The sequence below is a fragment of the Babylonia areolata genome, chromosome 18 (assembly GCF_041734735.1).
Source record: "Babylonia areolata isolate BAREFJ2019XMU chromosome 18, ASM4173473v1, whole genome shotgun sequence".
Lineage (NCBI taxonomy): Eukaryota > Metazoa > Mollusca > Gastropoda > Neogastropoda > Buccinidae > Babylonia > Babylonia areolata.
The window spans coordinates 62,995,674-63,010,741 of NC_134893.1; the positions used below are offsets into that span (position 1 = coordinate 62,995,674).

Sequence of the window (15,068 nt, forward strand, 5' to 3'; positions counted from 1 at the left end):
ACGGATCAGTGGCATTGGGATGAGCGGCAGTTTCCAGTTGGTGGACCAGTTCATGCCATCCCCAGCACTACTGGCTGGGGAATCTGACGAGGAGCAGGAAGAGGAGGATTATGGGTCGGGCACAGGGAAGGAAGAGGTGTATGTGGTGCGCAAAACCAAGTCTGGCCGTCGGGCCCCCATAGAGAAAACACAGCTGGACTTCAGCTCTACCTACAAGAAGAAGGGGTCATCTTCATCACGCAGCAAGGTGGTCAGCAACAAGCGTAAACCCCCAGCCAAGAAGGGCAGGTATGCTGAGGAAAGCAGTGAGGAGGAAGAGGAAGTGGAACCATCAGAAGAAGAATGGGAGGAGGAAGAGAACAAGGGCTACACCCCCAGACCCACCAAGTCAAGGGGAGGATCTGGGGCAGCCTCCAAGAAGAGCACAACCAGAGCGCCCCCTGCCCGTGGCAAAGGGCAGACAGCTAAAGGTCGTGCACAGAGCAAAGGCAGCAGGAAGGCAGAGAGTTCCCCCATTTCCACTAAGAAAGGCCGACAGACACCCACAAGGTCCCCCAGAAGACCGCCACCCAAAGAGGTGGTCAGTGAGGAGGAGGAGGAGTCCCCACGCCCCAACCCTGCTGCATCCAGCAGAAAGAAGGCACCGGCCAAGAAAACAGCCAACCGTAGAGCCAGGGCACCCACCCCCTCACAGGAAGAGATAGAGGAGGAGAATTACTACGAAGTGGAGGAGGAGGTGACAACTCCACCAGCCAGGAAGGGGGCGGGGGGAAAGGTGTCTGGCAGCAGGACCAGGGGGGGCAAGAAGGGGGAGGTGACACCCTCTCCATCCCCTGAGGCCCGAACCCCCCGCTCAGCCTCACGATCGGCCAGGAAGTCTCTGAAGGAGGTGGACAGTGATGAGGAGGAAGGGGAGGAGGAGTATATTGCCCGCCCCACTTCCTCCAGGGCCAACAGGAAGCGGTAGAGTTACTGCCCCCACTTTCATCAACAGCATTGTCCCCTGGGTCAAAAGCACTTACACTGCCTGTTCATCAAGGTCTCTTTTCTTTCAGCATGACTGTCATCAGTGAGCACTGACTCTGATGTCAAAGTCTCTCTCTGTGTCAGCATGACTGTCGTCAGTGTTTTGTCTGTTGACGACCTGCACTTCATGCAGGATGGCAGCCTGGGTCACCTTCCCTGTCTGTCTGTCTGTATATCTAGGTATACATACTGCTTGTCTTGTTCTTGTCACTTCTGCCAGGGTCTTTGTGTCTGAGACTCTTATTGCTTGTATTGGTATGTGTGTGTTGTACGTGGTATTATGTGTTCTGTGTTTCTGTGTGAATGGTATGATGTGTTAGTGTGTGTGTGTGATACAGCCGGCTTTGTTGAAGAAACATAAGTTGGTTCAGGATATTTTAGAATGAGATGCAGTGTATGTGATTAATGAAGTGGTTTATTTTCTTTCATTACAGAGCAGAGTTAACTGTAGTTGTGTTGTGTGATAAACAATGGACAGACAGTCGGTGTGACGTCCCATTACAACTGGTGACGGTTGTTAAAATGTTAGTTTGTGGTGATCTGTTTTTGGGGATCATCCACAATGTAAATGGCAGCCTTTGCAGGATCAGTTATCTTTCCAATCAGCTTTTGGCGTTCTTGCCATAGTTCACCCTGTCTGATTAGGGATTGGGTTTCCATCCCCAGTCTTCATCTGATTGGCTTTCCATCCTTCATCTGATATGTTTTCCATTCTTCTTCAGATTGGATTTCCATCCTAATCTGATCAGCTTTCCATCCCTCTTCTGATCAGTTTTCCTTTCATCTGATGGAACTTTCCATTCTTCATCTGATTTTTTTTCCATTCATTATCAGATAGACTTTCCATCACTTATCTGATTGGCTTTCCATTCTTCATCTGATTGACTTTTCATTCTCTGATTGGCTTTCCATCCTTCACTGACAGGCATTCCATCCTTCATCTGATAGGATTCCCATCCTTAGTGTTGTTTAAGTGACATGAGGTGGCATGTGTGGTGTGGTCAGACAGATCTGTGGTGATGGTGTGACACCTGTGTCCTGGGCTCCTTCCTTTTCTGTGACGGGGAGGGTGGGGGGGCAGTGTTGCTGATTGACTAAGACATCAGATTACAAAGGAATACACTTAACAGCAGTGTTGCTGAGTGACTTAGACATCAGGTTTAAAATAGTTTACAGTATTCTATATTGGTGGGGGTTGTTAAGAGTTACCAACGTGGAGGTGAGTGAGTTGTGCACCCTGTGTATGCACTTGACCACTGTTGACGTGTTAGTACTTGATGTATGGAGAGTTGTTTAGGGTGGGAGGATGGATCACTGTGAATCTGGGGAGTCCTTCCTGTACTGTCAGTGCCATCCCATTTCTCTGTCTGGCTTCGTAAGTTCATTGCACCATCATCTGTCCTTACTTTGCTATCAGGCAACAGTTCTTGTGAGTGTATGTGTGTGCGTGTGCAGTGATCTTTTCTGTATATACCTGAGTATACAATGTTGAAAGCAGCCAAGTTTGAGTAACATTGAATCATTTCTTCTGTTGTTGTACCATTTTTCTCCTGTTAAACCACAGCTGGTTCTGCTGTAAGTATCATGATCATGATGTGGCAATGCTCCATGATGCATACTTGCTGCATGTTAAATGAACTTTTCTTTTTAATTGACATTGAATAATGAAAATAATATATTGCACAGAAACTGGATCCTAAATATATCCAAGGTCCCACAATGTGCCAGTTAGTTAGGAAGCCAGATGCAGCAAACTCAGTTTGGAGATGACAACCTACTTAATCTACACAGGCTGTGAAAGAAAGAAAAATGTGCCGAAAAAACAATAAGACAAGGAAAAAATGTCATGACACTCTTCAAACAGAATGATATATATATCATGGGAAAGAACTCTCCATCTGGGGCAGGACTAACCATAGAAATTTCATTCGCTATTAAATCTAAAAGTTGTCCCTCAGTATGGCATTACTTTTCTCTTCTGTGAATCTCTTACCTGGCTGCTTCTGAACAATGGGTAAATATTAATTACCATTTTTTACTCACTTGTGTAAACAAAGTGAGTCTGTGTTTTAACCCAGTGTTCAATTGTCTGTGTATGTATGTATGTGTGTCCATTGGTAAACTTTAACATAGCCTTTTTCTCTGGAAATACTTTGTCCGTCAATACTAAATTTGGCTTAAAAATCGTAGGAAAAAAATCTTCACAGTCTTGCCAAGAGCTTGTAAGTCTCCTGAATTAAGCCGTGTTTCCTGTATCATTAATGGTTTATTTCGTTGAGGCCATTTCTGGGATTCCGAAAACTCCATATAACCGCATCCCAGTTGCAGTAACATTGGCTATACTTAGTGAGTAGACGGCGTGACCTCGATTTTCTTGTTCGCAATTAAGTGGAAAGAAATACAAATTCTGGACAGAACACATACAGTGACAGACTTCATCATCGACGTGTTTACTGCATATGAAACTTTTAAAACTTTTAAAGTGGCTACTTAATTAAATAGAATGAAAATGTAAATAAACTTGTACATCTATCTAGATCCATAGAAGACTGGCTAAATATTTCAGTGTGATTGCAGTAATAGCCATGTCTCCTTTACTGCAGAATTCTTAAATGCCCTTAAAGAATTTTTAAACGCCTGAGATACACCAAAATGATATGATTCAAACAGAGTTATCACTTTGAATACCGCAATCGATTTATCGCCCTTAAAAAAGCATGCTTAAATGTCAATTTTTGAATGTCATTTATGGATCCACACAAGTGTAGTGAGTGAGACAATTTCTTCCCACCGAAACATGCTGGGTTTGAATCTGTGCTCTGGCCTTTTTCTTTTTCTTCTTTTTTTTTTTTTTTTTTAATTTTTTTTTTTAACTTCAAGCTTTATATTAACCCTTTCGCTGCCAGGAAAATAAAATTTAATTGAAATCTATTTGCCAGGGTTTTTTCACAAAAAAACGGGTATAAATTTTCCAAAAATTCTGTGCTCTTTGTTATTGGAGAAAGACCCATAAAAGTATATATTTTCTGAAAGGTAAATGAATAAAGAATACAAAACACATGCTGTTTTCCCATTTTATATGTTTTTAGTGACATGCTGTTGTTTTGAAATCAGTGTTTTGTTTTTTGTCACATTTTCAACTTGTTCATTACAAACATTAGTCAGGTAATTTGCACAAAAACATCATATTTTCTGGACAAATGGATATCTGCAAACAAAAAATCATACTAGAACAACCACAATATATATATATATTTTTTTAAGAGATAGATACACAATACATTGTGACTTCTCCAAGCCTGTGATAAGATGGATGTGAGGCCATGCCCCCTCAGTCTCCACCCCCCTCCTCTTCACCCCTCTCACATGGTCACTTGAATCAGTTCTCAGCAGACCGCGTGCCAAGAATACCACTCTGCTGCTAATTCGGTCGTTCTGTCGACTGCTAACATCTGTACAGCCGGCATCACTCACTGATAGTCGCAACTTGGCCACTCTCTTGATTGCTCCCTTTATTTTCTATCAGATCGTCCTATAAATGTTCATCACTATCTTCTTCGAATTTATGCTTCAATTCTTTCTGAGCATCAGCTAAAGAAAGAAATCTTGGTTGATTTAGTTCGTCACGATCGCATGTCTTGAGCACGGCGTCAGTCCGACATTTTGTTGAGCGAGCGAGGAGAGAAGTCAGGCAAACACTTGGACAGTGACCCAACCAAAACGTTCAAATAAAGGACTGCTTCATGACGTAGATGGGGTTTCTAGCTATGAATAGAATCTAGAGAGATTCCCCAGGCTAAAGCTACCACTATTTTTGTCAACGAAGCGAATGCAAACCAGGGAAAAGTCTGAATATTTCGATGACGAGTTATCTTGTCATTGTGGCAGCAAAGCATACATGCTTGCCATGACGAGTTATCTCGTCATGCAGGCAGCCTAGGGGTTAAATACTGAACACATTTTAACGATTTTTTAATATATTTTTTTAAGTTTGTCACAAGTGAGTCTTGAAGGCCTTGCCTCTCTTGTTCTAATTTACATTTGTAAGTTGTACAGAATTTTGCAACAGCATAATGAAATTTGCTGTGACACAACTAGTTACACATCACACACACACACAACCATCACTCACCCTCTAAAAACAACTACAGTGTTCAGTGTGGCTGCTCTTGCCTCTCAGTGGTTGCTACTTGTTTGTTAAGTGTGTAAAGCTATGTTGAGACTGCTTGTGAAACAGATCAATCTGTCCAGCAGTATCGGGGATTCTATTGCCATTGAATTGTGTGCACAGCATGGTCCATTAAAGTTTTCAGGTGTGTGATCTGTATAGCAGAGTTGATATTCAACCTGTAAGTATATGGATATATATAGAGAGACCTGTAAAATAATTCAGCCTTTAATAATTAAGTGTGGCCATGTGTAGAGCGTTGTCAGTGAGCTGCTTTCAGTGTGCAAGATCTGTGTGTATCTTCCTTCAGTTGTATCTCTGGAACAGTCAGTGCAGTACTGACATCTGCCTTTGCACTTGGGGATGGGGGAGGTCTGTGTGTGTGTGCGTGCGTGCATGTGTGTGTATTGGCAGGGGTGTGTATTGTATAGAGTGGTCCATATATTTTAGTCACTTTATCATGACTTGCCATGCTTATCATGGACTTAAGTCTTTTTACCTTTGGTTATCAATGGCCTTTTTTCTCATTGACTATGATCATTGATCATTCTGTCATTGATAATTATTTTTCATTATTTTATTATTGTTCATTAGATATTCAAATCATGGCCTGTGATTGTAGTGAAAAATAACAAGTCTTAAAATTTCATGTCATGAACAACATTCAAAGAGCAGTTTTGTGGGAGTGTGGGGTTGATTGTTTTTTGGTTTTGTTTGTTTGTTTGGGGGGTTTTTTTTGTTGTTGTTTTTTTGTTTCTTTTTTTTTTTTAAATCTTTTCAGAGATTTTATAAAGGCATGAAATTTTATTGGTTTTTATTGATTAAGTCTTTGTTCTGTGAAGACAGTGATACACATGATAACAGCAAATGTCTTCAGTCATGTCCCTTCTTTACACAGTTTCACCACACGTTACAATAAGATAACTGGTTATTTTATTTCATTTTAGGTTAATGTTTTATAGATAGCCATGGTAAACTCTCAAGACCTGACTGGGTTTGTGCATAGATAGGTCAGGCGCTTCCTTTCTTTTTTTTCTTTTTTTTTTTTTAGCAGATGTGATACAGTGTATATGGATCAGTCTATGTGATCTGATGCTGGACTGGGTCACTGTTCAGACCAGTGTGTGCATGGAATGGGTGTCGCTACGTCATGAACATGATGTTATTTGGACTGTGGAACTGACACATGTCACAGTGTATTGTCTGCTGGCATCTTATTCATGACGTGTAGCATTGTTTCAGCTGGCATGTCATGTCATGAGGAGGCAAAAATGATGCCAGCACTCAAGGGACAGATTCACTGACTAGTCAGGTCAGGTGTGTGTTTTGTGTGTGAACACTGTGCCTGCCCTTGACCTTCAGGTAATAGTTTGTGTGTGCGAGTACAGATTGTACAACAAACTTGCCCCATAGAGTGATCAGTGTGTGTGGGTGGAGGGGGGCATGGGAGGGGGGAGCGATCATGCTGTGAAGTAAAGAGTAAAGCTTTGTAGGGTCCTCTCTGTCTCACTCGTGGAGGTTGAGGTTACAGTGCAGTCCTGCACTTCAACTTAACACTGGTCACTTCGAGACTAGAATTGGTGAATTTCCTGATTTGGGGCATTGGTCAAACTGTGCAAATGATGGTTACCATTTTGAAGTGTTGCCAATCCTATACACATACAAATTTTGAATGAGTGATGCATGTTCTTTATACAGTTATACCAACCAGATATTTTGTGAAATTACTATTCAACAAAAATGATGTAAAATATTAATGAAATGCCACAACTGTCAAAGTGGACATTATTTAAAGTGGTCCTTGTTTAACACAGCTCACACACACTGCTGGAAGTGGGAAAGGGAAGGAGATAAGTTCTGTGGAGGTGGTCAGTGTGTGCAGTGTACAGTCATCTTTGATTGTACACTCTGTGCTGAAGCATGCTGCCCAAACTGACTCAGTGCCAGACACTGTGTCTGGCTGTGTGTGTAGGAAGATGGGGAGACCTTTCCTCCATACCCAGCAGCCACCATGCTGGTTACAGTCAGTCAGGATGGGTCTGAATCAAGTACTAACCAGATAATGGCAAGTCTTGGAGAGGAGTATTTGGTGCATTGACAGACATGACTGACCAAAGTACACATGGGAATCAAATGATCTGATCATGACATTCATCTCCTCACCCTTTTCAGCCTTTTTATTTTGTGTTGTGGTCATGTGTTGTGATGGGTATCTGATCACAGAAACTTACCAGTCTTTCTTTGGAATCATTCAGCTTCACACACAAATATGTGCACTACCACATTTTACATAGCGTCACAGCTTCACACTGAGAATTCCGCAACCTCACACAGTACAGTGAGAAATACATGTCAAAACTCTGTTTAAATGAGTGTTTTTGCTATTTTGAATTGAAAATTTTAAATGCAACATGTGCAAAGCCCAAGCTGAAAGGTACATGTACTGTACATCGTACAAACATCAGTGTATGTACCATACATTACCACACTTCACTACATGTATCATACATCGCCACATGTACCATACACTGGTATGTGTATGTGTCGTATATTTCTCTACATCTCATACATCAATACATGTGTTACGCAGCGAAGTCAGTCAGTACATGTACAAGTAATGACACTGTTCTTCCCCATTCTGGCATATGATGTGGACATAATGCATTGTGCTGTACTGTGTGTAACCCCCAAACCCCCTAAACCACTGCTATCATCTTAAACCCTCGTTTTGAATGTCATGTGTCCACACTGTTTAGACTGAAACATTGTGAGCCGTTAGCACATAGTTGTGGGTAAGATACTGTCCACGTCATTGTCAGTATCATCTTCTTTGTTATACACTTTGCTTTTCTTTCTGCCATCATTTCTATATATGAAGTGTTGGATTTTGTTTGCTGTTCAAGCGACTTGGCCATTGAAATTACTGAACTATGTGACAGATGGAGTATCATTAAACAAAGGAAGCTGTAAGACTGAAATGTTGGTGTATTGTCAGCTGTGTTTCTGTATCATTATGTCTGTGTGTGCGTTCCACCATCCTGAAGTAAAAGATCATCCCATAAGTGCATTCTTAATTTTTATACAGACCACATATTGAACACTACTGCATCAAAGCAGAATTAAACAAGCAAATCACACAGCCAGTCACATGATAACATACTATATCATAAAACCTCAATCAACCAGTCACAAATCTGTCATCATCAGCTGTCTCTTGAATGTTGTCAAAACACATGACCATGAAAAGCAAAAAGATTGAAATTAAGAATGGCAACAGTCGTGTGTAATGTTGGCAATCTTTGCAAAATGACAACAGACTACAACTACTAAAGGCAATCTCCGTATCTTCACAAAAAATGAATACCAGACATACCAGATGTTACATTCACCAACGTGAGCACTGACTGTTGTCAGTGATACACCACACATGGCACTGTAAGTCAGTGACACATCACCATACAGCACACACTGCACTGTCACAACTGTAAGGTGGTGACACCATACAGTACACTGCTCTGTCACAACTAAGATTGATGTCATACATACAGTACACACAGCACTGTCTTAACTGTAAGATGGTGACACCATACAGCACACACAGTCTCAAATAGTTGATTTGATCGGATAATTATGCTGAATGCACAATACCAGTGCTGGGAGAATTTTATAAAGCATATTGGTGGCATATCAGAACGTCAGTTTTGACAGGAATCTGCAAAATAGTGTCGTTTGCAATTAGACCCTTGGATATTTTGATGTTTCTATTTGCAAATAATGCTGCACAATTACTAAGCACTCTCAAAAGTGTGTGTGGTGTGTGTTTAAATGTCTGTTTATGTGTTTGTGTGCATGTGTGATGAAAACCAACAATACAACAGTTTGGTGTGATGTTCCAATAATGTGTTATGTCTAACTTTTTGAGTTACAGACCTGCTTCTGTTTTAATTGTCTACATGTATCCAAAGCCATCATTCACAATCAGACTTGCCCGTTCGCATTTACCCTCAGGCACCCTTGCTATTTCAAATGTCGACAAAACGTTGAAAAGAATGAGCAGGCGAACTTTTCTTGGTGCAGTCAGTTGGAGAAAGCCTTCAAAAAAAAAAGCCCGAGAACTAAGTTTAACTATCGTACATGTTATCTTTACAGTTCACTCGTTGAGGTGGTCACTTTGACAGGATCGTTTGCAATTAGGCATAACTACCCTACATAAAAAATGATTAACCACAACCGTAACGCATGAACACCCCACGGCACACATGCAGCCACACACATACACACACACACACTTATGTTAATGATGAACAGAGATAAGCCATGCATATATATATACTACTCCAAGAAAGTTGAGGGCCACCAAGACAATTTAAATTATCTATATTCTTTTATAGAAAGAAGGAAGACTTTTAACATCAATTTAAGATTGGATCATCGCACAGTGAACGTTTACACTCACTGACCCTGGGTGAACTGTCTATCCTGACGTTTGAGCGAAGGCGTGCAAATGCGCTGGAAAGTTGCGTGTTTTGCACAATTTGTTTTACCAACTTGAAGAGAGGCAGTTTCCCATCTTCTCAACTGCTGATTCATTTTCAAATTTGCAAGAGGCACAAGCATAAGGTGTGTACTGTGAACACATTTCAGATGAATAGGGTTAAATTTGGGTATAAAATCTGGACTAAAATCGAGGTGAAACATCCATGCCAGCAAGACAGCAACTTTCAGCAGAAGATTGCGGCAGAGCCCTGGCATGGCTGCAAGACGGAATTTCTGGACAGATGTCTCGCAGTGAGCCACTCAGGAGGTTCCAAACAATTGGATCCACTGAACACCGCCCTTGTTCTGGCAGACCAAGAGCGACAGGCCCACGTGATGATTGTTTCATCACTTTCTCAGCTCTGTGCGACAGAACCAGAACAGCCAGTGACCTCAGGATGCGGCTCAGGCAGGCTACAAACGTCAACATTAGCCTAGAGACTATTTGCTCTCATCTTGTTGAAGCAGGGTTGCGTTCCACTGACTCGGGCATACAGACGAGCGTGTATGGCCTGGAGCCGGCAATATCATCGCTGGATGAGACAGCAGTGGGGCAGGTTGCTGTTTACAGATGAGTCTCAGTTCACCCTGTCCCACAATGATACCCGTGTTCGTGTTTGGAGACGCCCAGGTGAGCGCTATGCAGATCTTCTTCTTCCATTGAGTGACCACAATCAACCCTCTGATTCTTATGTCGCTGTTATGACACGGATGGCTGTGTCCGTGAGCACAATCGGTATGGAGGCGGCTCTCTGATAGTGTGGGGAGACATCCACTTGAGAGGCAGAACTCCCCTACACCTAGTGCAAGGGACCCTCACTGGCGTGACGTACAGAGACCCGATCGTTCAGCCAATTACTGAGTCTGCCCTCCAGGCCATGGGTCCTGGAGCCGCCCATCCTTATGGATGACAACGCCACTCTCCACTGTGCTATGGTGGTCAGGGACTACCTTCAGGAAAGGAACATCCAACGTCTTGACTGGCCGGCTCATTCACCAGACCTAAACCCCATTGAGCACTCGTGGGACCTGCTTGGATGAAGGGTGTGCCAGAATCACCCACCTGCTGCAGACCTTCATGACCTGTTTTGTTTTCTGCAGCAGGAGTGGGCCACCTCGCTTCAGAATACATAAGAACACCTGTTCAGTCCATGAAGCAGAGATGTGTAGAGTGACAGGCTGCAAATGGAGGACACACAACAAAAGTGACATTTGTGAATCAAATGATTTTTTTGATTTTTTTAATTAAAACAAAAAATTGTGACTTTTGTTTCGGGGGTAATTTGGTTGTTGATTTCTCTAAAAAGAAATGTTTTCATGAATTTTCACTCATATACTGTTGTCATATATACTTTTTGTATTCTTGTCTAATTTTCGTGAGTTTTTCTGCCTGGCCCTTAACTTCCTTGGTGTGGTGTATCTACAAAGTCATGACTGCATGCGCACACACACACACACACACAACACACACGCACAGTGATGACATAATTTGCACTGCATAAAAACAGTACAAGAATTAAAACTGGCTTAAAATACAACTACAATCCAGTGTTTTTGAACTGGTCAGGTCATAAAAAGAATGTCAACATTTTCTGGCAAATCCACTGTGTAGTAGCTGTGAGTAGAAACATTGTGTCATAAAAAGCAAACAACAGTAAAAGAAAGCAAACTGGCATATAATGTTACAGTAATTCAGTATTTCTGAACTGGTCAGGTCATAAAAGAATGTCCACATTTTGCAGCAAATCAAAATGGCATAGTTGTGGACAGAAACAGTCATAAAATGAAGTCTGTGATGAATCTGTTGCCTTCCAACTTCCATCACAGGTCCCCACGGTGTCTGGCTCTGTGCCAGCGACCTGACGATCTGTGCCAGTCAACACGGGCCGAGACACATGCTGGCTCTGTGCACACAGCTTGAAGTGTAGTCTGTGCAGCGTGATGTGGTCTGTGCACTGTGTGGTCTGTGCATGGTTTGAGTCTGGTCTGTACACAGTGTGGTATTGTCTGTACAGTGTGGTTGATACACAGTATGGGTATGTACAGTGGGTGTGGTCTATACACAGTACAAGTCTGGTCTGTACAGGGTGTGGTCTGTGCACAGTGTGGGTGTGATCTATACACAGTATGGTCTATACACAGTATGGGTGTGGTCTATACACAGTATGAGTCTGATCTGCACACAGTGGGTGTGGTCTGTGCACAGTGTGGGTGTGATCTATACACAGTATGGGTCTGGTCTGTACACAGTGGGTGAGGTCTGTACACAGTGTGGGTCTAGTCTGTGCAAAGTATGGTGTGGTCTGTGCACAGCGTGGGTGTGGTCTCCGCACAATGTGGGTATGGTCTGTGCACAGTGTGGTGCCGTCTGTGCACAATGTGGGTGTGGTCTGTGCAGTGTGGGTATGGTCTATGCACAGTGTGTGGTCTGTGCACGGTGTGGTGTCATCTGTGCACAATGTGGGTGTGATCTATGCAGTGTGGTGTGGTCTGTGTACAGTGTGGGTGTGGTCTGTGCACAGTGTGGGTGTGGTGTATGCACAGTGTGGTGTGGTCTGTGCACAGTGTGGGTGTGGTGTATGCACAGTGTGGTGTGGTCTGTGCACAGTGTGGATGTGGTTAGTGTGTGTATGTTTTGTGCACAGTATATTTGGTCTGTGTGCAGTATGGGTATGGTCTATGCACTGTGTGGGTGTGGTCTGTGCACAGTAATAATAATAATAATAATAATTATATCTATATAGCACTGACTCCAGTACAGAGGCAAATCAAAGTGCTTTCACACCAGATATTCACACACATGCATAACTCTAAAAACTGGAGAAACTGAAAACAAGGAAGAGGCAGGGAAGGGAGGCTATATTGGGAAGAGGTGGGTTTTAAGGCGAGACTTGAAAGAGCTGAGTGCTGAGACCTGACAAAGCGAAAAAGGAAGTTCATTCCAACTGTAAGGTCCAGAGACAGAGAAAGAATGGCCACCAACAGTGGGGTGTAATGTGGGTATGCATTAAAAGAGTGGATCCAAAGCTGATCGTAGAAAGCGAGATGGAGTGTAGAGGTGAAGGCAGCCACAGAGATAGGAAGGGGCAGATTTGTGAATACATAGAGTGCTGATCTTGTACTTTATTCTGTGTGAGACAGGGAGCCAATGAAGATGCTGCAAAAGAGGAGTGATGTGTTCAGATCCTTTCTTTCTGAGGATGAGTCAGGCAGCAGAGTTTTGTATGCGCTGAAGGGACTGAATGGATGAAGCAGGCAAACTAGACAATAGAGAGTAGTAGTCAAGGCGAGAGAGAATGAGAGAAACAAGTCTAGATGATGCGTTGGTGGACAGATATTTCTGAAAAGAGCTGATGCGCCACAATTGACAGTAGCCGGATTGACGTGTCTGATAAATTTGTGCATAGACAGTGTGTTGTCAAGGACAACACCAAGGTTCCTGACTGAACTGGAAAGAAGATTGGATGTACTGCCAAGTTTGATTGTGTCAGTTGTGATGGAAGGGAATTTTTGTTTAGTTCCTATGATCATTGCTTCAGTTTTGTTCACGTTCAACTGTAACTTATTTAGAGTCGTCAAGTTTTGATTGTCCACAAAGCAGTCAGATGTTTCTTGCAAGAGCGACGACAATTTTTCAGGGGTATCACTCTTCTGGAGTTGAGTGTCATCAGCTTAAGAATGATGACTGACATTATGGCAGTTGATAATTTCAGCGAGATGAACAGTGTACAGTGTGAAGAGCACTGGGCCTAAAACAGATCCCTGTGGAGCTCCATGTTCGATTTTAACAGGTTCAGACTGGAAATTATCAGCAATGACAGACCGGAATCGATCAGTGAGATAAGATTTGAACCACTTGAGAACAGTGCGGTTGATAACAAATGTAAAATGAAGACGGGAAAGGGGGATTGAATGGTCATTTGTGTCAAAGGCAGCTGACAAGCTGAGGAGAGTGAGAAGGGAAATTTGTCGGACGCTAGCAGTAGATTATTCAAGGTGTGGAGGAGAGTGGTTTTGGTGCTGTGGGCAGCACAATAGGCAGACTGAAATGGGTGGATGAGATTGCTGAAACATAGGTAGTTGTTGAGCTGCTTCAGGACAGATTTTTCTGGGAGTTTGGACAGGAATGGTCGGTAGTTTTTCAAAATGTTTGCGTCAAGGTTGGGTTTCTTCAGAAGAGGCCGGACAATTGCAGTTTAGAAAGTGGATGGAAACGTTCCACTGAGAAGGGAGGAGTTGACAATATTGGTGAATGTGGGAAGAGGTTGTGAGACACACTGGGAAAAGACGGAGGCTGGTACAGGATCGAGCTCACAGGATTTTATTATCATTTCTTTCAGGATTTCATAGACTTCTGTTTCAGTCAATGGATTAACTCTATGGAGATGTTGTTAAATAGTGCATGTAGTTTTACTGTGACGTGCAAATATGGGCATATCTGAAAAATTCAACACACTTTCACACAGAGACAAAGGCATACAAATTATATATCACTAGAAAGTTTACCATCTCTTCCTTTAACATTTTAAAATAGTTTTCTCATTAAGTGCTGTTAAATATTTTTTTTAATATTTCAAATTATGTCACTAAATACTGAAAAGCAAAAAAAAAGAAAGAAGAAAAATAGGTATACTGTCTCACCAGGCATGTCATATCCATCAGCTAATCCACAATGCAGCATAAGATGATTTTCTCACACAGTAAGGTTCCCTGATTCTTATGAATCAGTTTGAAGTCAAATGTTGCACAACAAACTGTTAAAAAAATAAAATAGAAGATCACAACACTGGAAAGAGAGAAAAAGAAAAACCATGCAAATCCATCACTTGAAAAAAAAAAGGGAAAAAAAAACCTATTTACACATTTCTACTGCAGCTAGATTATTATTTGCTGTAGTCCTTGACTGTGTGGAACACCTCAAAGCATGGAACAGCACAGAAGGGCACTTTACACTGTATGCACATGATTGTGGTGGATTTTTTTGTTTTTTGTTGTTGTTGTTGTTTTTGTTGTTTTTTTTGCGTTTTTCACCTCTTCTCTTGACATGATGCTCCTTGTGCTTTGTGTTTGGCGTAACACACCTTGCACCCTCTCTGTGCTTTCCTGGTCTGCTGCTCCTTGGTGGGTGGAATGGTCAGCAGGCCAGTGGCTGCCTGGCCTCAGTCTCCCCATGTCTGCTCCTGTATCTGGCAGATCTCCTCCTCATGCATGTAAAATGTTTTGAATTTCTGTAACAGACAATGCTGTCATAAGAAAAAAAGAAGAAAAAAAGCTTTTGCATGTATTGCAAAAAAAAGGGCAAAAAAGAACAGAAAAAAACAAATGCAAAATAAACATC

General features: G+C 42.2%; 2 protein-coding genes across 3 annotated transcripts in view; one reads left to right on the plus strand and one right to left on the minus strand.

Annotated features, from left to right (window-relative positions):
• The window catches only part of LOC143292987 (uncharacterized), a 54,820-nt gene extending 46,644 nt beyond the window's left edge, over positions 1-8,176 (plus strand). Inside the window, exon 11 of the mRNA XM_076603750.1 lies at positions 1-8,176. Coding sequence (XP_076459865.1) covers positions 1-967 — 967 coding nt within the window. The 3' untranslated portion in view covers positions 968-8,176.
• Positions 6,214-15,068, minus strand: part of LOC143292990 (leucine-rich melanocyte differentiation-associated protein-like) — a 21,943-nt gene continuing 13,088 nt past the window's right edge. For both annotated transcript variants that reach the window (XM_076603756.1, XM_076603755.1), the window contains one exon: positions 6,214-14,958. In XM_076603756.1, coding sequence (XP_076459871.1) covers positions 14,933-14,958 — 26 coding nt within the window. In that variant the 3' untranslated portion in view covers positions 6,214-14,932. The remainder of the gene's footprint in view (positions 14,959-15,068) is intronic.